This window comes from Myxocyprinus asiaticus, chromosome 8 (assembly GCF_019703515.2).
Source record: "Myxocyprinus asiaticus isolate MX2 ecotype Aquarium Trade chromosome 8, UBuf_Myxa_2, whole genome shotgun sequence".
Lineage (NCBI taxonomy): Eukaryota > Metazoa > Chordata > Actinopteri > Cypriniformes > Catostomidae > Myxocyprinus > Myxocyprinus asiaticus.
This window is the reverse complement of record NC_059351.1, coordinates 51,072,309-51,094,897: the sequence shown is the minus strand read 5'-3', so window position 1 is coordinate 51,094,897 and position 22,589 is coordinate 51,072,309. Positions and strand designations below refer to the sequence as shown.

Below are 22,589 nucleotides of genomic sequence, written 5' to 3'. Positions count from 1 at the left end.
ATGGATGAGGTACAGGGGGTGGAATGAAGTCCCAAGACCCGAGCAATGCATTAAACTTTAAATGCATTAAAGTGTGTCATGATTAAAGGGTGTAATGAATATGCGGGCGTAGATTTTGGTCAGGTGGTTGAGACAGGGGAATGTGTCTCCCTCGTATATAAACATAAACTTGAACATCAACTTTTGTAATATAAAAAATAAAAAGATACATTAAATTTCCCTACTTCTGTAAACACTTTCACTGCCACAACAAAGATGGCGCATCACATGCTCCACACGTCATGAGCTGACCAATCAGAGGGCGACTTGGCCTCTGTCTAATAACCAATCACAACGCTGTTCCCGTTTCTTAAAAGCATGTCGCCCATGAAGCTGTGTGTTCCAGGTGGGTTGCTATTATTAACTTGTTATATTCGCTTGATTTCGGTTTTTTTGATATAATAATTTGTAGGGCGTGGTTATTTACTTTGCTTATGCTCGGTTTGTCATTTCGTGAGCTTTAGTTCAAGTTCAAAGCAGTTTGATCACAGTGTTCACGTGCAGTACAGTGTGTGTAGCATTGCTTGAGGGCTGCTTCATCCGCACGCGCAAAACAATTATACGTGAAATTATGAACATCAAAACATTTTAGACCGCAGTCAACATTTATCAAAAGTGATATTGATAATTTTTTGATCATATTGACATACTTTGAATAAGTGTAGTTATGGAGGTGTTTTGGGGTTTAAAGACTCGTTTGGCGAGCCCTGCCCACCGCCCGGGGCGCGGAACGCTGCTGTCATGCATACCTGCCCTGAAACAAATGTAAAAACACTCACAAATGTGCCTGTACACGTACTACAGCTGATGTCACTCGAGCTCTGTGCATATGTGCCATCGGGGGGGGAGGGGGGCAGTGTGAAGTTTTTTTTTTTTTTTTATGTACAGTAAGTTTAAATCAGATGATTGCAACACGCTCCAAAAAACTTGAGACAGGGCAAGAGTTGAAATAACAAGGCGATGTGAAACAGGAAATGTTAAACAGGTGTGGCAATCGGAGCCTCCAAAAACAGCCTAATCCTTCAAGTGCAAAGATCATTCAAGACTTGTCAATTTGCCAACAGATGCTTCAGCAAATAATCCAGCACTTTGAGAACAATGTTCCCCAAAGACAATTGGAAGGATTTTGTGCATTTCACCCTCTACAGTGCACAAAATAGTTAAAAGATTGAAGGAATCCGGTCAAATCTCGGTGCGTAAAGGGCAAAGACGAAAACCACTTCTGAATTTGTGTGATCTCCGATCCCTTAGACGTCACTGTCTTAAAAAACATCATTCATCTGTAATAGATATTATGAACATGGGCTTGGGAATACTTCTGTAAACCGTTGTTAGTCAACACCACTCACCGCTGCATCCACAGATGCAAGTTAAGACTTTACTATGTAAAGGAGAAGCCATACATCAACACTGTCCAGAAGCGCTGCCAACTTCTCTGGGCTCGGTCTCATCTTAGATGGAAAGTAGAACAGTGGAACCGTGTTTTTTGGTCCGATGAGACCACATTTCAAATAGTTTTCGAAAAGCACAGCCATTGTGTTATCCGGGCCAAAGCTGAAAAGGACCATCCAAGCTGTTATTAGCGTCAGGTCCAAAAGCCAGTGTCTGTATGGGCCAGGGGTGTGTCAGTGCCCATGGCATGGGTAACTCACACATCTGTGAGGGCACCATTGATGCAGACAGATATGTACAAATTTTGGAGCAACATATGCTGCCATCCAGCACCGCCTTTTCCACCGACGTCCCTGCATTTTCCAGCAGGACAACTTCAAAGAACATACTGGCCGAATAAGCAGAGTGCGCGGGTGTTAGATTGGCCTGTCTGCAGTCCTGACCATCTCCAATTGAAAATGTGTTCATTATGAAGCGCACAATACGGCAACGAAGACCCTGTACAATTATGCAGCTATAAGACCTACATAATGGATGAATGGGGGAAAACTCCACTTTCTAAACTTAAACTGGTGTCTTCAGTGCCCAGATGCTTAATAAGTGTTATTAGAAGAAATGGTGACGTTTCACAGTGGTAAACACTCGACTGTCCCAACTTTTTTGGAGCATGTTGCACTCATCTGATTTGAAATGACTGTACCTAAGAAAAAAAATGAAATTCACAAGGAAAAACATCATATAATGTGTAGTCGTAGTTCTTTCAATATAACAAAGTGTGAATATAATTTTCAAATCATCCCTTTTTGTTTTTATTTGCATTTTTCATACTGTTCCAACTTTTTGGAATTGGGGTTGTACTACTAGTGAAAAAGTTACTTTTTTATTCCAGTATTTAGTTTTTCACTAGTAAAAACATTAATTCTTTATCCAAAATTATGTCATTACAGGCGGAAATACACATTCTTGATATCAAAAATTGAATTTCAACTAGTAATTATTTTTCTGTAACTGCTTTTTCACTAATAGAATTTCATGCACTCCTTTCAAAACACAATTACAGAAATTAATTAATTTTGTACTAGTTAAAATTCCAGTTTTATATGTACTATCTTTTAAAAACAATCATTTGTGATATTATTAATTACATTGTTACTAGTGCAAATGTCTGTTCCTTATATAAAAAATATAAATACAAATAGTAAAAATGCTCATTATTGATATCGGTAATTTGGATTCTGCTAGTGGCAGTGTTCATTTCAGAAAGTTATAATGTTACTGTAACTAGTAAGAAAGCCCTTTAAGATATCTTAAATTACTCTTCAATTTATTAACATCTGAAATCTGTTTCCAAATATCTGAAATACCAAATCTAACTTGTCAAACTACATTTACAGATTTTAAAAACAAGCGTTTTCACTTGCTGGAACTACGCTTAATGTAAAACGTCTTTCGCAACACTTTTTACTTTCACAATGTGAAGTATTTCCGAGTGAAAGTATATTCAATGAGAAAAGCTGTAGGGAGGGACTTTATATATCGAGAATTGATTGGATAATGATAAATGGCATCTATATAAAACATGGAAATTCACTGTTGTTTGTGCAGGTGAAAGGCTGTGCAGTACGGAGGACTGTATCCCCGGTACCGGCACGTACCTACGGCACGGCTACATCTTCGCCTCGCTCGTGGGATATGTGCTGAGAAAGAACGAGGGAGAGGAGGTGAGTGTTTATTTAGCTATTGCGCAATCACACTTTGGAGACTTTGAGCCAAATTCAGTCTTCATGACAATCCAATGGAAATAAATGTTATCCAAACGTTTCTTTTTAAGCTCCCGGTTATATCAGTGGTTAGAGAAACAGAAGCACAACTTTTGCCTGATGTTGGAGCCATCGTCACCTGCAAGGTAAGCCACATGAAACATGACGTCATTGGGGGTTTTTACTCATGTTTACTGTAATTCGGACTGACACGAGCACTGCGGCTTATATTTTGTGTGTGACTGTACCTGTACAGGTGACAAGTATCAACCCACGGTTTGCTAAAGTGCACATATTATACGTTGGGTCAACACCGCTGAAAGATCGGTTTAGAGGCACAATCAGGTATGTGCATTTTCTATTCGCAGAAGTCAGCCCTTAATTATGACATTTCTGTCCATCAAAGGACTTGAATAAAGTATGTTTTAAAAGCGTGTGAATATAATAAAAAATGAAATATCAACAACAACAATAATTTTATTTATTTGTTTTAATTTTTCCAGGAGAGAAGATGTGAGAGCAACAGAGAAAGATAAGGTGAGTTCATGACAAATTAGGCCTATTAGTTTTCATAAAACTGTCATGGTCTTTAATTACAGAAAATCTGTTTTTCTCTTCAGGTGGAGACGTACAAAAGCTTTAGGCCAGGTGATATCGTCCTTGCTAAAGTGGTATCCTTTAAATCAAATGTCAAATAAGACTAGACATTAAAGGAATATTCCGGGTTCAATACAAGTTAAACTCAGTCGACAGCATTTGTGGCATAATATTGATTACCATAAAAATAAATTTTGACTTGTCCCTCCTTTTGTTAAAAAAAAGAAGCAATTATCTGGGTTACAGTAACTACGTTTCCATCCAAGGATTTATTGCGGAAAAGGTTTTAGCGCATTAAAATAAAGCTGATGGAAACGCAAATTATCACTAACATTTCACAAGTGTCGACGTAATATTTTTCCGTTTAACTCTAGTGCATAAACTCCATGTCGATACATCAAATGTCGCGAAAAACTTGTTTGGAAACACTTTTTGTCGAGAAAATTGGTAAAAATGTAGTCACATGACAGAATTTACCCCAATTGCCTGTGTTAATCATGACGACAAGGTATAGGATCCTTGAAAGCCAATTTATTGTACGTGATTATGGATTGATCTGAACGGCATAAAGATCCGATCACTGCAAACACAATTATCTCGTTTCAAGACATGCACATTCTGACAAGTGCACGGAGTACAAATGAATGGCCACTGTTTGTGATTCATTTAATCACGGTAGACATCCGTTTATTTATTAAAGCTGCTTTTTCACACCAATCAAAATAATAGACGGCAGTCACGGAATTAGCCCACAATACAAAAAACATCATTTATGTGCACAAAGATGTTTTAAATGAAAAATAATACACAATACTAGGAGAAAAGCTTCGGTGTGCTTTTTTGGAACAATAACAAATAGCCCAATTTTATTAAATTATTGTTTATACTTTTGAAAAAATGCTGGCAAAATTCCCTATATTAAATTAAATAAAATTGCCAAACGAAAAACGCATTAAATTAAAAAAAATAAATTACCAAACGAAAAAAATTATATTTTTAGACCTATGCCTTTTCTTTACACAAACTTAAATTAGCTGTACCCTGTTCTGTAGACGAATAAATTCAGCTGAATGATATTTTCTACACTTCAAGACTATAAACTATCAGAACTATTTGTCTAATGAGTTCACTTTCAGAAAACGAGCTTTTGAACATTTTAAAACGTTTAAATATTTTAAATATAACCCTCTTTACCTCGGATCGCATTTGCTTCTTCAGAAAATGTAAATTGCATTATGACACTAAAAATAATTTGAGATGACAATCAAGTTCAGTTGGTCGTTAAAAGTTGCGGGACATAATGCAGTTGTGATGGCGATGCTTTAGATGATTGTTCAAAATAGTCTATTGATTATCAGGAATGTATCATAAACCCTGAGATTACACCGCATCAGTTTTTCTTTAATAGCTGTGCACACAGTATATACACATCGATGGATGATCCTTATACTAAGACTGAAAATTTCCCCTCTACTTGGTGCAGGATGCCAGCTTGAACAGGGCCATGACGATTCGCTTTCGGGTCGGAACCGGTGGAAACCTGCGATAGGATTATCATCAGGACCGATATTACAGTCCTATCAGAAGGGCAACAGCTCCATTTTGATTGCAATTCCTCATCTTCTGATTGCGTTTATTTGTGAAATTAAAATAGTAAGCTGGCTAATTTCAAAGAATTGTCTCAATACTCTCCCCATTTTACCAAAACTTCGGAGGAAAAAAGATTAGGGACATCTGGGAAGCGAATTAGCGATAAACACACATTTCTGTATGGAAACGGCTTCAGGGCAGATTTCTTTTGCGCTAAACCAAAACTTATGTGACAAAGTGGTTTTTTAGGCATGATGTCATCGCGCACACCATTTTTATCGATAAAAGGCCATTTGAATGGAAACAGGCAGAAGACAGCAAATTTCGCAAAAAATGTTTTTTACGCATTTTCACTTTTTCGATAACAAAATTGCGCGAAAAGTGGATGGAAACTAGGCTATTGAGGCACTTACTATGGAAGTTAATGGAGCCAATTCGTAAACGTTAAAAAATACTGTTGTAAAGTATAGCCACAAGACATAAACAATATGTGTGTAAACATGATTTTAATGTGGTAAAATCGCTTGCTAAACTCAAGTTCTATCCAATTTTACTTTTTCAACTTTGTTGCCATAATGACATAATACTGTAAACCGTAAAAAGACCATAAAAACGTCAATTGAACCCTTACTTTTCAGGTAACTTTTGACCTGAATAATTTATTTATTTATTTATTTTAAAAATACAAATAGTTTTCTTTAGTTTACAAGGCTTGGTGACTTTCCTATACTTGCCACCTGAATTTGGACTAGATTCGATGAGTCTAGGTTGTTTTATTGAACAGTACCCCGTTCGTATTGTTCGGGTCAAATTTGACCCGCCATAGGGAATGAATGGGTGAGACTATAACTGAACATTTTTTTTAATTTATCAAATAAAAATAAAGAAATCTGACACAACACAGAACACACAAACGCTTCAATGTCAGATCAAAGTCTTAGTCTGATCCTACTGTAAGAAAGTTTAATGCTTTTTCTTTTTTTTTTTTTAAGTGAATAAAATATAAAATTTACTTATTTTATATAAACATGAATGGAGTAATTTAGGGTGCTTTCACACTGGCATTTTAGTTCGAAACACAGCACGGTTCGCATGAAAATACAGTGTACAGTGTAAACAAAGATGCAAATGAATTCCTTGCAATCAGTTGTCTCCTCAAAAAAATGCCGTTTGCGAGCAGCAGCAAGCCACCTTCCCCTGGACATCTGATGAGTTACGTATACGCAGTTGTTGTTCACTCTGCTGTGCATAATGGCACCAAAATAACAAAAAAACAAAAAGTATGATGAGTCGCATTGTGTTCTCATGTGTGTTTGTGATGACGTAAGATGAATGCAAATGGAATGGATTGCTCTATTAATAAGTGAATAAGGGTTAAACAACTTTACAGCTCAAACAATACAAAAGTTTTAACAGAAGAATTAATGTGTTTTTAATAAAATTATAAGCTTCACATTTTTGCCTTTAAACCCTCCAAATAAAATTGGCCCCATTCACTTCCATTGTATGTGCCTCACTGTAACCTTGATTTATTTATTTTGTAAGAAAAGGAGGGACGAGTAAATAATTTGTTTGTAGTAATCAACATTGTCACAAATGCTGTCGATTGAGCTTAACTTGTATTGAAACCAATATATTAGTAATATACTATATGAAAAGCAGCTCTCCTGTAAACTCTAATACTCTAGTATCCAGAATGTGTAACTGATGACCCTTGACCTTGGCTGTCAGATCTCTTTGGGTGATGTGCAGTCGAACTACCTGCTAACCACAGCGGAGAATGAGTTAGGTGTGGTCGTGGCCCACAGTGAGGCAGGTGAGCGGTGTTTCTATATTTTAGAGCGTACTAGTCAAATGTCCGTTAGTTTTAACACTTTCTTAAATCTTCACTCAGGTGCACAGATGGTGCCCATCAGCTGGTGTGAGATGCAGTGTCCTCGCACACACGCAAAAGAGTTTCGCAAGGTTGCGCGGGTACAGCCGGAGTATCTGCAGGCCTGAGCCACGCCCACCACACCCTTTAACCACACCCACTGGAACACACAGCTTCGAAGACACGCCCTCCTGCTTTACTCATGCAGAGTTCTCAGCCAAATAATTGTGTTTGGAATTCTGTAGATCAGTTAAATCTCCTTGTACATTCCACACTGCCTTGTAATGCCTTTGAATTATTCATTATTCAAAATATAGTATTTTGGCATTTGTGACGCTCTCGGTGCTCCAACACACCTGCGATTGCAATACGACATGTGTTCAGCTGCTTTAGAGCCTCTAGAAGTATTGCAGAACATGAGGAATTGTGTAAACTGTCTTCTGTTACCATGAATGTACTATGTTGAGAGCTTGTGTAAACAGAGAAATTTACACTGTTGGAACAAATTTTGGGTGAATCTCAACATGTCCAAGTCCCACTTCACCCTTTTTTTGCATTGTGATAATTTCAATTGACAATTTAATAAATTTCTCACCCGAATTCTCATAACCGTTGAATTTCATTAAGCAGAATATTTCTTTTTTTCTTGCTTTTGGATTTAGTGGTGAAATGTGACCTACAGAGTTTATAATGTTTCACAACGGGATTTTGAAGTAAAGTTTGAGTGCTAACTCGTGGCAGCACTGTTTTCAAACTCTTAAAAGCGCATGATGGTCATTGAAAGCACTTGTTTTTCTCTTGCTGCTTTTATGCAGAATATTTGAAAATGTGTCTTTGATGCTTTCCTAATTCTGTCCTTTTGTCTGTAACTGTTTTGAGGTCATGTTTACAAGAGACAAAAAAAATAAAGTGTTTTATAGAATACAAATTTAGCTCCATTGTGTCATCACATTTTAGTTTGTTATAAAGACTGAGAAACCTAGCACTTAAAGGAAAATTCTGGGTTCGTTACAAGTGAAGCTCAGTCGACAGCATTGTGGCATAATATTGATTAGCACAAAAATTTAGAGTCATCCTTCTGATTCGTTAAAAAAAGCAGAAATCTGGGTTACAGTGAGCCACTTACAATAGAAGTGAATGGGGGCCAATTTTTGAACTTTAAAATACTATTCCAAAAGTACAACCACACGACATAATATGTGTGTTAACATGATTTTAGTGTGATGAAATCTCTAATCGTCTCTGTGTAAAGTTATAGCCAATTTTACAACTTCGTTGCCATAACGATGTTGTCAGCAAACCCTAAAATTACTGTAAAAATTATGATTTAAATAACTTTACAGCTCAAGTAATACATGAGTTTTAACAGAAGAATGAATGCAGTGCTTTTATAAAATTATAAGCTTCAAATTTCTGCCTTTAAACTTTCCAACATTTGACCCCCATTCACTTCCATTGTAAGTGCCTCATTGTGACTCGATTTTTTATTTTTTTTATAGAAAAGGACGGATGAGTAGAAATAAATTTTTGTGGTAATCAACATTATGCCAAAAATGCTGTCGACTGAGCTTAACATATATTGAACACTGAATATTCCTTTAAGAATTTACCTCATATCAAATGACATCTACAGCACTTTCACAAATCTCAAATGTATAATGAATATGATTATATAACTCTTTGTGATTGAGTGCCTTTTTAACTATGTCTACAGTTGTTACATGAACAACAGGAATTATAGATTTAAAATTGCTGTACGTGATTTTAGCCGTTAATTGGGACTTCGACCGTTTAGCCACGTTGAATTTTAGCGCCCATTATACAAAGGTGCCTCAATTGGTTCCTGGCAGGCAGCAGACTGTCTAACCCCGCCCCCACCCTAATTCTAATCAAATGGTGCCTGTAAGACTGAGAAGCCTGCCAGGAACAACGTAAGGCACCTGTCTCCCATCGCGAATTTTTAGCAGGTTGAATTAGCCACCCCCTCTTGATTAGCTAAACAAACGTTCTGACATTTCGCCGCTGTTTACTAAGCCTAGGGCAGTTAAAGAGACAGGTGTGATATTTCATGCCATCTGTTTCAATTATATCTGACAGGTAATAAGGACGTTTTCAGCATGTAATTTAATAATAATATTTAAAAAAAAAAAATCACTAACACATTTAAGTCCCACAAACGACTTTTCATTGTGTATCAAAGATAAACAGTACAAATAACAGGCAACAGTTCTTGGTTCATTTTGAGTCAGACATAATTTGATGACTTGCAGTACAGTAAATACTCGTACTGAAATTCAGTAAACGCTTTGACGGATTAAATTAGTGATTCTGATTCTGGAGTTTGTGCGTCTTTGTGACCAATTCATTAAAAGAACCGGTTCATTGGAGTCTTTCGTTCGGGAATCAGACGACAGTGGTCGCGAATCGCGCATGTTAGTTTTCACGTGCAGCCAACGAATCCTACGCAATAGTTTTGTTTTATTTTGCAGTACCGGACCTTTAACTCATTACATTCAATTCAGATTGCAAATTGACAAATAAAATATGATGCCTTTCAAAGTATACTCTTGACCGCGAGTGAATATGAACGCGTTCAACGCATGTGCACTACAACTGCTTTGTGATACTCTTTTAGTACAGTCAACGGCAGGCACATGTGTTGACAGTCCGCACAGACTAGAAAATAAGTGTTCATGTCTTCAGAAGTGATATGATAGGTGTGGGTGAGAAACAGATCAATATTTATGTCTTTTTCCTTCACTTTCACTTTATCCTTCTGTTTTTGGTGATTCACATTCTTCATGCATATCGCCCCCTACTGGGCAGGGAGGAGAATTTGACAAAAATCACCCACACCTATCATATCGTGTCTGAACACATGGATTTTACCACTGGAGTCGTATAGATTACTTTTATGCTGCCTTTATTTGGATTTTGGAGCTTCCAAATTTTGGCACCCATTCACTTGCATTGTATGGACCAACAGAGCTAAAATATTCTTCTAAAAATCTTCATTTATGTTCTGCAGAAGAAAGATCTGGGATGCCAGGAGGGTGAGTAAATCATGAGAGAATTTAAATTTTTGAGGTCCCTTTATTTCTCCATTTGTTCTGAACTTGTATTGAACCCGGAACATTCAATAAAACCTGGTGCCTGGGCCAGACACAAAGCAATAAAGCACCAAGCAATGAATTGTAACCAGTGTTAATGTTTCTAAGTTATCCTTACAAATAAGTTCACCTTTGGAGAAAATAAATGGGACTTTCACTTACGGAAACAGACTGTTACAATCAATAGAGGCCCAGTGATCTTATAGATGTCATATCCACAATGAAGGGCAGGTTAACGACCAATACTTTGATGTCACATTGTTAACAGCTAAACCTCTTATGTGACTTATCAAAAACAAATTAAAATTACACACCTTTCTATCCTTATACTCTTCTGTGTTATCTTTTCAAACTTGTCTTTGGACTTATTCCTGTCTTTTTAACCCTTCTTTTCCACCAGCTCCTCTGCTTGAGATGAAGATTTCTTCTTCTTCTTCTTCTTTATTTTTATCTTCTCTTCATCCACGTCAACACATTCGACATCATGTTGCGTCTTCATGCTGGCAATTTATTTTCTTCTTGATCTCTCCATCATCTAATAATTTTTTTTCTTTTGCAGTCACATCATCTTCAGTTTTCCTCTTCTTTTTTTTTTCTCTTCATTGTGTCCCAAATTCACTCTTTCTTCTTCTTTGGTCTCTACCACCTTTTTCTTATTTTTTCTCTCTTCAGCCTCTCCGAAATGTGTTTCCAACTCTTCATGTCTTTTTATCTCTTCGGACACCTCTAAATGATCTCCAGCCATCTTTTCTCCATCCTCAGTGATGTGAATTTCAGCCACTTCCTTCTTTATCTTCTTCTTTTTCAAAAGTTGTGTCTGTTTACCTGGACAAAATTACAACATTGCAACGTTTCGACCAGTTAGGTCTTCGCACTGATGAAGACCTAACTGGTTGAAACGTTGCTTTGTTGTAGTAATCATTTTGGAGTTTTAATTTCAGCATGCGGACATCTACCTTCTTTATCCACATTTTAATATTGACATTTTATGACTATTGTGTTTACATTAGTAAATCTAATCGTGTTAAAGTCACTATGAATGAAGCGCCTTCTGCTGTTGTTTTGAATGAGTTCAACAATTAGCATGAAATGTTCAAGGAACAACAACATCTGGGGCCTGAGTACTTCAGCGAGTATTGATGATGACTACCAACCCTGGAGTCACAAGTTCGAATCTAGGGTGTGCTGAGTGACTCCAGCCAGGTCTCCTAAGCAACCAAATTGGCCCGGTTGCTAGGGAGGGTAAAGTCACACGGGGTAACCTCCTCGTGGTCGCGATTAGTGGTTCTCGCGTAATAAGTTGTGTGTGGATCGTGGAGAGTAGCATGAGCCTCCACATGCTGTGAGTCTCCGCGGTGTCATGCACAGCGAGCCACGTGATAAGATTCACGGATTGACGCTTTCAGAAGCGGAGGCAACTGGGACTTGTCCTCCACCACTCGGATTGAGATGAGTAACCGCACCACCACAAGGACCTAGTAAGTAGTGGGAACTGGGTATTCCAAATTGGGAGAAAAGGGATAAAAAAAAGGAACAACAACATCACTTCCTTAAACCGTCTTTAAATTGTCTATAGTCAACACTTTCTGTTTTCAAAGTTTTTTTCTTTTTATGCAAATTTATTTATGAAAATCTGAGTAAATATTGCATAAAACAAGTGTTTGTTTCACTTTAGAAATGTTGTGTACATCTGATTTGCTGTTGTTAAATTGTATTATGTTTATAAGCATTTATATCGGCCATCCTGCTCTATACATATAGCCATTAAAAAACCCATCTCGGCTGACCACTAGTTGTAATGACTTATTGTCTGGAATCTTATAATACAAAAATGTCAATTGCTGTTGATTTGTTTTTTTGTTCTGCGTGAATTGTGATTTTCATTATTCAGTAGACTGGTTGGTTAGAGAAGTAAACACATCAATAATGTGCCGGATTTAATAAACAGACAACAATTACCTCTGAAATAACCACTTTAACATCTGAACTTTAACTTTGAAGATTTGCATGCATCCTATTAACTCCTGTTTTAACAATTCATGAAATAGTATGTAGCCTACCATCTGCAGTTGAAACTATTTAGGTTGCTTATAACATGAACACGTGCAACTCAGTGCGTGCTTCACAACAGAAAGTTTAAACTCTGAAACGCTAATCTATAAAACTCTTTTATGGCACTTCATAATTTGTATAATGTATTTGTTTTGTTACTTGTGTGACACAGCAATGAAGAGACACTTGAATATTTCTTATAATTTATTTTGAAATATAAACATTAAATATAGCCAGAAATACAACCATTTCAAGTCTGTGCAAATCATGAAATCTCCACTTGATAAAGCAAAATGCAAACACATCTTTCCACTCACCCTGTTCAGAACACTCCAAATGCTCAACCAGCTGCAGCACCTTCAGACCAGCAGTTCTTGACATGTGCATTGTGCACTATAGCAACATTAAATCAAAGAACACAGTATTTCGTTGCAAGATCAAACATGGCATAAACATTACAATAGTGATGCTATGTGTATACCTTAAACTGTGTAAAGTATTATGGTCAATAAGCGTGCAAAGTTTGGTGAAAGAGTCACATTTTTTTGTTATATCAAAACAAACAAACAATCAAACAAACAAAAAAGATGCAATTTAAAAAGTTTAAAAAGAGACCAATTTAACAATTTCATACAAGTTTAAATACACAAATTTAGTTATTTAAAGGGATAGTTCACCCATTCACAAAATCATGTAAAGGCATATTAAAAGTAATCCATAAGACTCCAGTGGTTTAATCCATGTCTTCAGAAGTGATATGATAGGTGTGGGTGAGAAACAGATCAATATTTAAGTCCTTTTTTACTATAAATCTCCACCTATGACCAGGCCCGACCAGTAGGTGGCGATATGCACAAAGAATGCTAATGGCCAAAAAGCAAAAGAAGAATGTGAAAATGAAAGTGGATATTTATAGTAAAAAAGGACTTAAATATTGATCTGTTTCTCACCCACACCTATCATATCACACCTTCGGGAGAGGGTGTAAGAACCAGGCCCTCTGTCGAACCGGCTGAGGCCGAGAGGATGCACCCTGGTGGGCATAAATCAGCTCAGTGTAGTGCCTGGAGGTCCAAAAAGTGATGCAGAAAAATTTTTTGGTTGAAAAAATGACTAAACCACAGATTACCTTTATGCTGCATTTATGTGCTTTTTGGAGATTCAAAGTTTTGGTCACCATTCACTTGCACTGTATGGACCAACAGAGCTGAAATATTCTCTAAAAATCTTCGTTTGTGTTCTGCAGAAGAAAGAAAGTTATACACATCTGGGATGGCATGAAGGGGAGTAAATTATGAGAGAAGTTTTATTTTGGGGTGAACTATCCCTTTAAATAAAGAGGTATAGAAAGTAATAGACTCTGATTATATTTTTAAAAGTGGAAAGCAGGAATATTTGCATTAACTATAAGGCTAGGAATTAATTAGTACTCTTTCTCGTTGTATCACACACACTTTTTTACTCCTACACTGTTGTTCTCTTTCCCTCTTTTATTCACTTCTCTCTTTGATTATGTAAATAAATACAGGCCCTCATCAGTGTATGATTTCAACACTTTCTGTCATTTGTCCAAAGTGCTTTGAAGGTGAGCCACTTAACAGCCGAAGTGATTCATTCTTTGCGTTAAACAAAATTGCGAAAATACTGCAGGTTCTGGCCCGCCCTTGTCTGTATAGTCCCGTCCCAAACTCATGCTATTAGCTGAGCCAGAATTTGAATGTCAGACTGCTCAAACAAATAGAGCAATGTTTTGATAGCACCACAGTGTTTACACTTTTTGTGGGCTTTTCCTACAAATAGTTAACTTATTACAGTTGACTGAACATTTAAGTGGCTTAGCAGAAAATATTTTTAACATTGAAAAGAATTTCACACATCAATTTTAAACACCTTGTGCAAAATTAGCCTACCCCCACATTGAGAACCTTTAACTTTTATAACAAAAGCATTTCCAAATGATCAATATGAAACCTCATTAAAGTGCCTTTTGACTCTGTTAAGTCACCCAAAGTGACTCCTTCATGAGGGAGAAGAGATTGTTATTGCCACGGCGAACATTCTCACCACAGATGCCTCCCTGTGAAGTTTGGAGGGGCAGTTGGGATCTGAAACACAAAATGTGAGGTGAATTATAAATGGGTGTTCGTGTCTATGTGCAGTTTCACTGACACAAACAGAAGATGTCACTGTTCCAGGGATAAGTCCTTTTTGGCATAGTGTTGATTACCACAGAAAATAATTTCAACTCATCCCTCAGATTGTAATTAAACAAAAATCTTACAGTAATGTGCATAAAATAGAAGTCTATGCGGCCAGCTTATATTCTGTTAAAACACTTGAATTATTCAGTAAAAACCTGTTTATTCTTTAAGCTTTAAAGTTGTCTGAATTGTACTTTTTGAGATTGGACTACTTTTCTAGAAAGTTGAACCTCTGTTTATGCATTATAGACATAATTTCTGTGGGTGGAGTTTACTCCATTCCCTTTCTGGTATCCTTATGCACATCATGTAAAACATATTAGATTTACCGGTGTTTGTGGTCAAGCTTAAAGGAGCAGCTCAAATGAATATTTTTAGAAGAATATTTTAACTCTGTAGGTCCATACAAGACAAGTGAATGGTGACCAGAACTTTGAAGCTCCAAAAATCACATAAAGGCAGCATTAAAGTAATCCATACGACTCCAGTGGTCTTCAGAAGCGATATGATAGGTGTGGGTGAGAAACAGTTCAATTTTTAAGTCCTTTTTTACTATAAATTCTCCTCCCTGCCCAGTAAGTGGTGATATGCACAAAGAATGTGAATCTGCAAAAACACAAGAAGAAAAATGTGAAAGTGAAAGTGGAGATTTATAGTAAAAGAGGACTTAAATATTGAACTGTTTCTCACCCACACCTATAATATCGCTTCTGAAGGCATGGATTTAACCACTGGAGTCGTATGGATTACTTTAATGCCCCCTTTATGTGCTTTTTCGAGCTTTAAAGTTCTGGTCACCATTCACTTGCACTGAATGGACCAACAGAGCTGAGATATTCTTCTAAAAATCTTAATTTGTGTTCTGCAGAAGAAAGAAAGTCATACACATCTGAGATGGCATGAGAATGAGTAAATGATGAGGGAATTTTCATTTTTGGGTGAACTATTCCTTTAAGCCTTGTGGCAAAACATTTGAAAGTGTGTATTTACCTTCCCACATGCTAATCAACATATACCAAAAATGCTGTTTTAAAGAGCTTAGCTTGTTCTGAACCAGGAGCATTCCTTTAACTTAAGATCTTAAATACATCTGCCAGTTTCTGAAAAATATATGTAGGAAATCCTGAAATCACCCCCATTGTGGGGATTAACAACCATGCTAATTAATGTATAAAAGAAGAAATGTGCACAAAGTTTTCTGTAAGGGTTAGGGGTAGGGTCAAGGTTAGGTGATAGAAAATATTATAAGCTCAGTATAAAAACAATCAAAGTCAATGGAGCATCCCAACCATGATAGAAAAAAAAAAAAAAATGTATGTGTGTGCATGTTTTCACCATAACACACACTCACCGTTCCTGCATTCATGAGCAAGGCCATCTCAGTGGGTTGATAAACATGACTGCGAAATGGCACAGCAGGTCGTATCAATCCGTTATGAAAACCTCCAGCCTGCAGAACTGCAAAAAACACCATAAACTAGTGAGACTAACACGCACAAATATACACACATGCACACTCAAATAAACGCATGTGTTTGTCAGTACCTGCACTATGCTCCTCTACAGAGAACGCCTGACTGTCTGTGTATGGAACTCTGGGATTGGTTGGCCGCTCGTCGTCATGGTAACCCTGCAGTGTTGGAAGCTGAGGGGCATCGTAGTAGTTTTGCCCCGCGTCTGCATTCCTCTGAGCGGCTGGACGCAAACACAGGTGGGCTTCTGGAATGGCATGAAATAACAACAGCACCCATCCCTCTGTCACCAAGGCAACTGCCAGTGCTGGCTCATCCCAGTCCTTTGCAATGGTCACGATGGCAGCGTTGCCATAGAGATACAGCCCGAGCCAGGCGACCCAGAGGAGAAGAGATGAAAGACACGAAAGAAAAAGCCAGACGCCATTACACCTCCATTTCATCCTTTTCCGGTTTGACTCCTCCCTGTTGCCGCCTCCGCACAGCACAACGGCCAACGACAACACAGTAGCCACCAGCAACAATGCTAGAGCATAGCTACACACTAACACAAAGTCAAAAGGCAGGTAATCACATGCTGCATGTCCCTCCCGGAGCACCGTAAGCAACAGCCACTCTCCAGCGATGACACCCTGGACCGTGGTGAGTGCGAATGCCACCCCGGCGAGACAGCTCCCAGTTGGGCTCTGCCTTCCCATGGCTAGCTTCTTCAGTCGCACCCCCTGCACCAACAAACATGAGAAACATAGCGCAAACAGCGCCCCCCAGAGCCCACGTCGAACCACGCAGAGTACCTCGCCACGCCCCACCAGGAAAACCAGCGATAGACTGAAAAGACCCACCGTTCCGGCCAATAGGAGGAGGAGGGGGCCGACGCCACATCGCTTCTTCGGTTCCGTTACCGTTTTTAGTTTGGCAAGGAGAATCGCAATTAAAATCAATGCCGATACAGTACCACCACATGCTATGGCCTCTAAAACTATGCCCCAAACAGACTCCAGGTCGCACAGAACTCTGTAGGGCGGGTCGACTGCAGTGCCACACCCTCGAGGAGGGGGCAGAGCTGTAACTTTGGGTTGCTCCTCAAAAGCGCAGCAGCCAATCAGAGAGAGAATGAAGATAAGGGTGGGCCATAGAGCCATGCTGTAAAAGAAAAGAGAAAATCAGTGCTGAATGCAATGAATAAAACACATATTTTTATTGAGACACTCAACGCTTCCTTTAAAATGCCCCTGTGCAACAGAGCGCAACATAGCTCACGCGGGTTGCCAGGTTGAGGACACGCAACAGGAACGAGCAAACTGACACTGGCAAGCGACTAGCTTTAGCTAATTTATATGTTTGCGATGTTTTTATTGTTTGTAAATTATAAACCATCTCATGTGGATTTTTTATAACTCTGTCAATGTTAGCTAAATGTATTGCTGGCTTCCATGGCTGCAGCATGCTGTGTTTTCCCGCTAACTTGTTTCAAATCTGGCAACCTGAGGTGTCGAAATACTATTGGGAAATGGGCAGTGGGCGGGATCACACAGGCCAAAACACAAACAGAAATTCCGGCCCGGAACGGACATTTCAAAGTTGAATATTCTGGTTTTAGCATTGTTTTCGGAGAAGCCAGTATTTCAACTTAGCATGTTTTACATATATTACATATTGCACATTAAATAGAGCAATGTCTGGTGAAGAACTACGCTACCATGATTCTGAAGGGAAATAATCCACCAATCAGAGAATCGCGGGAAACGAAGCTCACCAAAAGAGCTCTGCAGCGACCGTGATGCACTGCGAATGATGCAATTAAGTCAGTCTCCTGACTACTTAAATATTTGTATTTTGCAATAAACTTACAGTAAAATCTATAGTTTCTTTGCTTATAATGAACAACTTTAAATCAATAGTTTTCTATTTTTCCACCATTTTTCATTTGATTACGTCATTCACAATGCTTCATGGGATTGTAGTTCATTTCTTCATTAAGTCGTTAAGTGCACAGTCTTGTACCTTTGTCTTTTTGTCCGATTTTTTGTGCACTTTGAACACTTTTGTGCTTCAAATCAAAGTTTGTAATGTTGTGATTCACCTTGGTACTGATTGGCTTTGTTCATGGCTTAGAACCACTGATATACAGTGGTGTGAAAAAGTGTTTGCCCCCTTCCTGATTTCTTATTTTTTTGCATGTTTGTCACACTTAAATGTTTCAGATCATCAAACAAGTTTAAATATTAGTCAAAGATAACACAAGTAAACACAAAATGCAGTTTTTAAATGAAGGTTGTTATTATTAAGGGAAAACAAAATCCAAATATATATATATATAGAACCGGATCGCTGACGCAACGTTAAACTGCCAACAGGAGGTGAAGTGTTCGAGTGGCCATCTTAGTATGCCCAAACTGCCATAGAGAATCAATGACTGACAGGTGAAAACACCCACGATTCACTGTCTCTGACCTGCAGATATGACAGTTGCATTTCACCCTCTAGTGACAATCATGTTTAATGTTTAATTAGCTTGTTATGGATAATATTCAAGCTACGAGGGAGAAGGTATATGCCGATCACGATGTCAGAGAATTCACCAAAACTAGTCCACAAGTTGTAATGTAAGAAGGAAAAGCTGTAATATCTGTTTGTTTAGGGTGACAATACATCCTTACCCCCGAAAGGGACTTTAAAAAAGTCAGACCAGGATTTCTAAATCGCCTTAAATGCCCGGGATTTGCTTGTTTTCATATTGAAGTGCTCATATCATACATGCCATAAATACGTGTTCGTTTGCCATTTAAATTTAAGCATACCAGTTTAATTTTAACCAGCATGGTCTGGCAGCCCATCAACTTTGAAAACAAATGTTTAGATATGCTTGAATATGTGGCCCCCACAGCTGTCAGCTTATACAAGGCCCCCTCAATAAGGCCCTGTGACTATGAGAGCCCCCATCTCGCTTATAGGACCCTTTTGCCTTCCTGTTTCTAATTACATTTTTTTTTTTTTTTTTTGAGACACTATTATTTCATCCTTTAGGCTTTATAGGTTTAAGCTTTATGCTTTGTATGAAAAGTGCTGTAGAACAAAAACATTTATTATACTATTTATTTCTATAACTGTATTTCTCCCCAATATTACAAAAAAATAAAAAATAAAAATAACTGAGCTTAGGTGGTTGGGAAAAAGAAGATACTGATATTTTATTTTGTGTGGTAAAAAAGTACTGACCTAGAAACGTAAAGTTTGTCGAGACAAACTATAATGTTGGTTTGACAAAACTTATCTGAAAGCTTAAAATAGTTTTAAAAGCTTGAAGTGAGAAATTTTAACAGGTCTTACAGTAAGAGAAATAAATAAAGAAAGAAGAGAGCATCTGAAAGCAGATTAAAGGGCTGGTGTGTAAGTTTTGACCGCTGAAGATTGAAATCATGAACATTTAAAAACAGACTCTTAGATCATTTAAAAATTCTGTTAATATAATCTACTCTAAGGGGCAAGTCTAAGGGCTTACATGATGCCTTCACAGGGCTTTTCGATGGGAAAATAATAATGGTAGCCAAGCTGTAAGGTCATTGCAAACAAAATAATATGACCAAATGACTGCTATTTTTGAGCCCCACACCTTTCAGCCCTTCGAAGCTCTCACAATGGCGGGTAAAGTCTTTGAAGGAAATAGGGATGATCACTTCTGAATGGAACGCACCCCATCATTCAGATGAGTTACAAAAGATATAGCAGCGTGAGCCAGAACTGTCTGAACTCTTTGCCAAGTTTCACTAAACCCATATGTACATGCTGTAGAAGTCTATTAGTTAATTTCTTTATATTTAAAGTGTTTGATGAAGTTAAAATATGTCATAATGTATCATTGCCCCTTTAAATATATGCATGTTTACACATTTATTACACATTTTGTTACATTCTTGTTTTTTGTATGCATCATTTGTAGTAATTACATTGAGTTTACATTATGTATAACAAACGTTAAAATGCTACTGTCTCTTTAAGAACAGGGGCTGTTCAGCAAACCTGTTTCCGTTGAGCGGTTTCACAACTGTGCTGTATGTTTGAGTTAATCTGACTGTAAATAACAGAATGGGTATTAAAAGAGACTTAAATCAATTAAAATGTATTGTGTGGATCTCAACTTTGAAAGGGGGGGCCCTAGAAGAAAATTGGCCCCGGGGCCCTTGCTAGTCATAATCCGGCCCTGTATATATATATATATATATATATATCAGTGCTTAAAAAATACTTCCAGAAACAACAGGCACTGTTGCGCTCTATTTTCTCTGTAATGATAAAAATAATAATAATAAATAAAAAATAAAAAAACACCCAGAACACTAAAGCTAAACAACAACACGCTAAAAACACTCCTTGGCAACTGTTTAGCAACGTCCTGGAAACAACCCTCAAAAAGTTGTCTTTGTGACCATTGAATTTATACATTATTTTCAACAATAATTTTCTTAAAGGTGCCTTTTAAAGAGCCATTTAAACATCACATTGTCCTGTCAGGTCACTCCCCAGACGTACTGTACTGTGCAAGTTTTAGGCACATAAGATGTTTCACAAAAGCATTTGTCTTAAGATGATTATTTATATCTTCAACTTTAGTGTGTCAATAGGAAATATAAATGTTAGACTCCCGAACATTACTTTTGCAAATAGAAAAGATTAGAATAGAAGAACAGGGAGCCCTGCAACAGATGTCATGGTCCCCACAGAGACCCCCACTGAACATCGTGTCAGTCTGAGATTACATAAAGAGACAGAAGCAATTGAGACAGCCGAAATAGATAGAAGAACTGTGGTGAATTCTCCAAGAAGCTTAAAACATCCTATCTGCCAACAACCAAGAAAAACTGTGTCCAGGTGTAACTAGAAGAATTGGAGCTGTTTTAAAGGCAAATATTGATTTAGCTTTTTTATGTTTTAAAAAATTTGTATGACATTAAGTGATAAATGAAAACAATTTATGGCACTATATTTGAAGACATCCTCACTATGCAACATTTTTCACAAGTGCCTAAAACTTTTGCACAGTACTGTATAATCTCCGAGATGTCTGTTTTAAATCTTTTTCATCTGGAAAGCATCACAATCTGATTAACATCTGCTAAACATCTTAAAATGATCAGATTTACAAACTAACCAAATCATAAACGTCTCAAAGACATCTGCTGAATATCTTATTGACATCTGAAAGGAGACGTCTTTTAGATGAGCAAACGACCTAAACAAGACGTCTTCCAGATGTAAAGACGCACATCAAACAGATGTCCTTTAGTTGCTATGGCAACCAGAGGCGCGCGTGGGCTGGCCTAGATGGAGCTGCGCGTAATTTATATAAAGAACAGAAACACACGCACACACTCACAGACACACAACTTTAGGGCTGAATGCATTTAATCGTTATAGCACAATCACCACTAACTACAGGCAAAACAAAAATGAGCAGACAGCGCGTAAATATCATGATAACAGTGCTTTTACGCGCATCCAGACTTTATATAAACCACATCAAAACATTGACAACAGTGGATAAAATACGTGTTACTCACCTTGCAAGTGCAGATTTTGTTAGATAAAGCCTTAAAAGCACAAGTCTGGATTTATGTATTCAAATGGCTTCTTCACGTTTTTTGACGTATACGCACTCCTTTAACGACATGGCAACCAAACGCAGTCTTTCCCCGTGCGTCTTCCCGTTTATTAGTCGAAAAACAGTGACAGCAAATCCAGAAATTGTCCTTGATGTGCACCAGGCAGTTTCACACCTACACACTACCATGCATCTGTAAGAGAGCCTTTTTCTTTTCTTTTCTTTTCTTTTCTTTTCTTTTCTTTTCACACCTCTTTGTGATAGTGTTAAATGTGCTGATAGTGTCTCTTGTATTGGAGAGCTCTGTTGTCGCTGTATTTGTCCCCTGCTGTCTCCTCTTGTGGTTGTCCCCTCTCAAGATCAGGAAGCACTAGAGGGTAAAATTCACATCTGATTCAATATAGACTGCACTGGACCATTGTGGTCTACCGTTGGATGTTTCATGCATCCATCACTGAGTTACTTCTGTCATACAGAACCTATAATTAAACAACAGCAAACTCCACAAACTCTTCAGGACAAAAGAATCGTGCTGGTCACACTGTCCAGATGATCCAGATATCTTCTGGCCTAACGATTTCCATTCATACTTCTATGAGTCCTGTGGGTCCTGTAGCCCAAACACACACATGCAGCCAGGTGTGTGTCCACGTGGAGTGTCTTAAGGGAGTCTTATGCAATGAAGATCTCAGCGTTTCAGGTCATCCATGTGTCTTACTGTAGTGTGTGTGTGTGTGGTTGTGTCTCTTTAAGTAGCCTTCAGATAATCCTGTCCAGTGGAGCAGTGAGCCATCAGAGTATTAACGATACTTTCCTCCACACAGAAACTCATGCAGGGGTGCAACTACCCATTTCTGGGGATGTATGCAAAATCAAAATTTGCGCTCCCTTGACCAGTGTTTGT

The 22,589-nt window shown here is 37.9% G+C and overlaps 2 protein-coding genes across 3 annotated transcripts; one reads left to right on the top strand and one right to left on the bottom strand.

Annotated features, from left to right (window-relative positions):
- The first annotated feature begins 340 nt into the window (after positions 1-340).
- LOC127444512 (exosome complex component CSL4-like) lies at positions 341-8,179 on the top strand. Of its 2 annotated transcripts, none has more exons than XM_051703896.1 (8): positions 341-385; positions 3,037-3,152; positions 3,263-3,337; positions 3,448-3,536; positions 3,695-3,728; positions 3,812-3,862; positions 7,110-7,190; positions 7,273-8,179. In XM_051703896.1, the coding sequence occupies exons 1-8, from the start codon at positions 358-360 to the stop codon at positions 7,474-7,476; spliced, it is 678 nt and encodes a 225-aa protein (XP_051559856.1). In that variant the 5' UTR covers positions 341-357; the 3' UTR covers positions 7,477-8,179. The 2 variants fall into 2 exon arrangements, with proteins under 2 accessions (XP_051559856.1, XP_051559857.1); XM_051703897.1 differs by having other exon boundaries at positions 7,110-7,194.
- A 4,472-nt stretch (positions 8,180-12,651) lies between these two features.
- Positions 12,652-22,349, bottom strand: LOC127444509 (G-protein coupled receptor family C group 5 member B-like). The gene is made up of 4 exons (XM_051703894.1): positions 21,645-22,349; positions 16,160-17,229; positions 15,966-16,072; positions 12,652-14,518 (listed from the first exon to the last, which is right to left on the bottom strand). The coding sequence occupies exons 2-4, from the start codon at positions 17,226-17,228 to the stop codon at positions 14,474-14,476; spliced, it is 1,221 nt and encodes a 406-aa protein (XP_051559854.1). The 5' UTR covers position 17,229; positions 21,645-22,349; the 3' UTR covers positions 12,652-14,473.
- Positions 22,350-22,589: the final 240 nt, after the last annotated feature.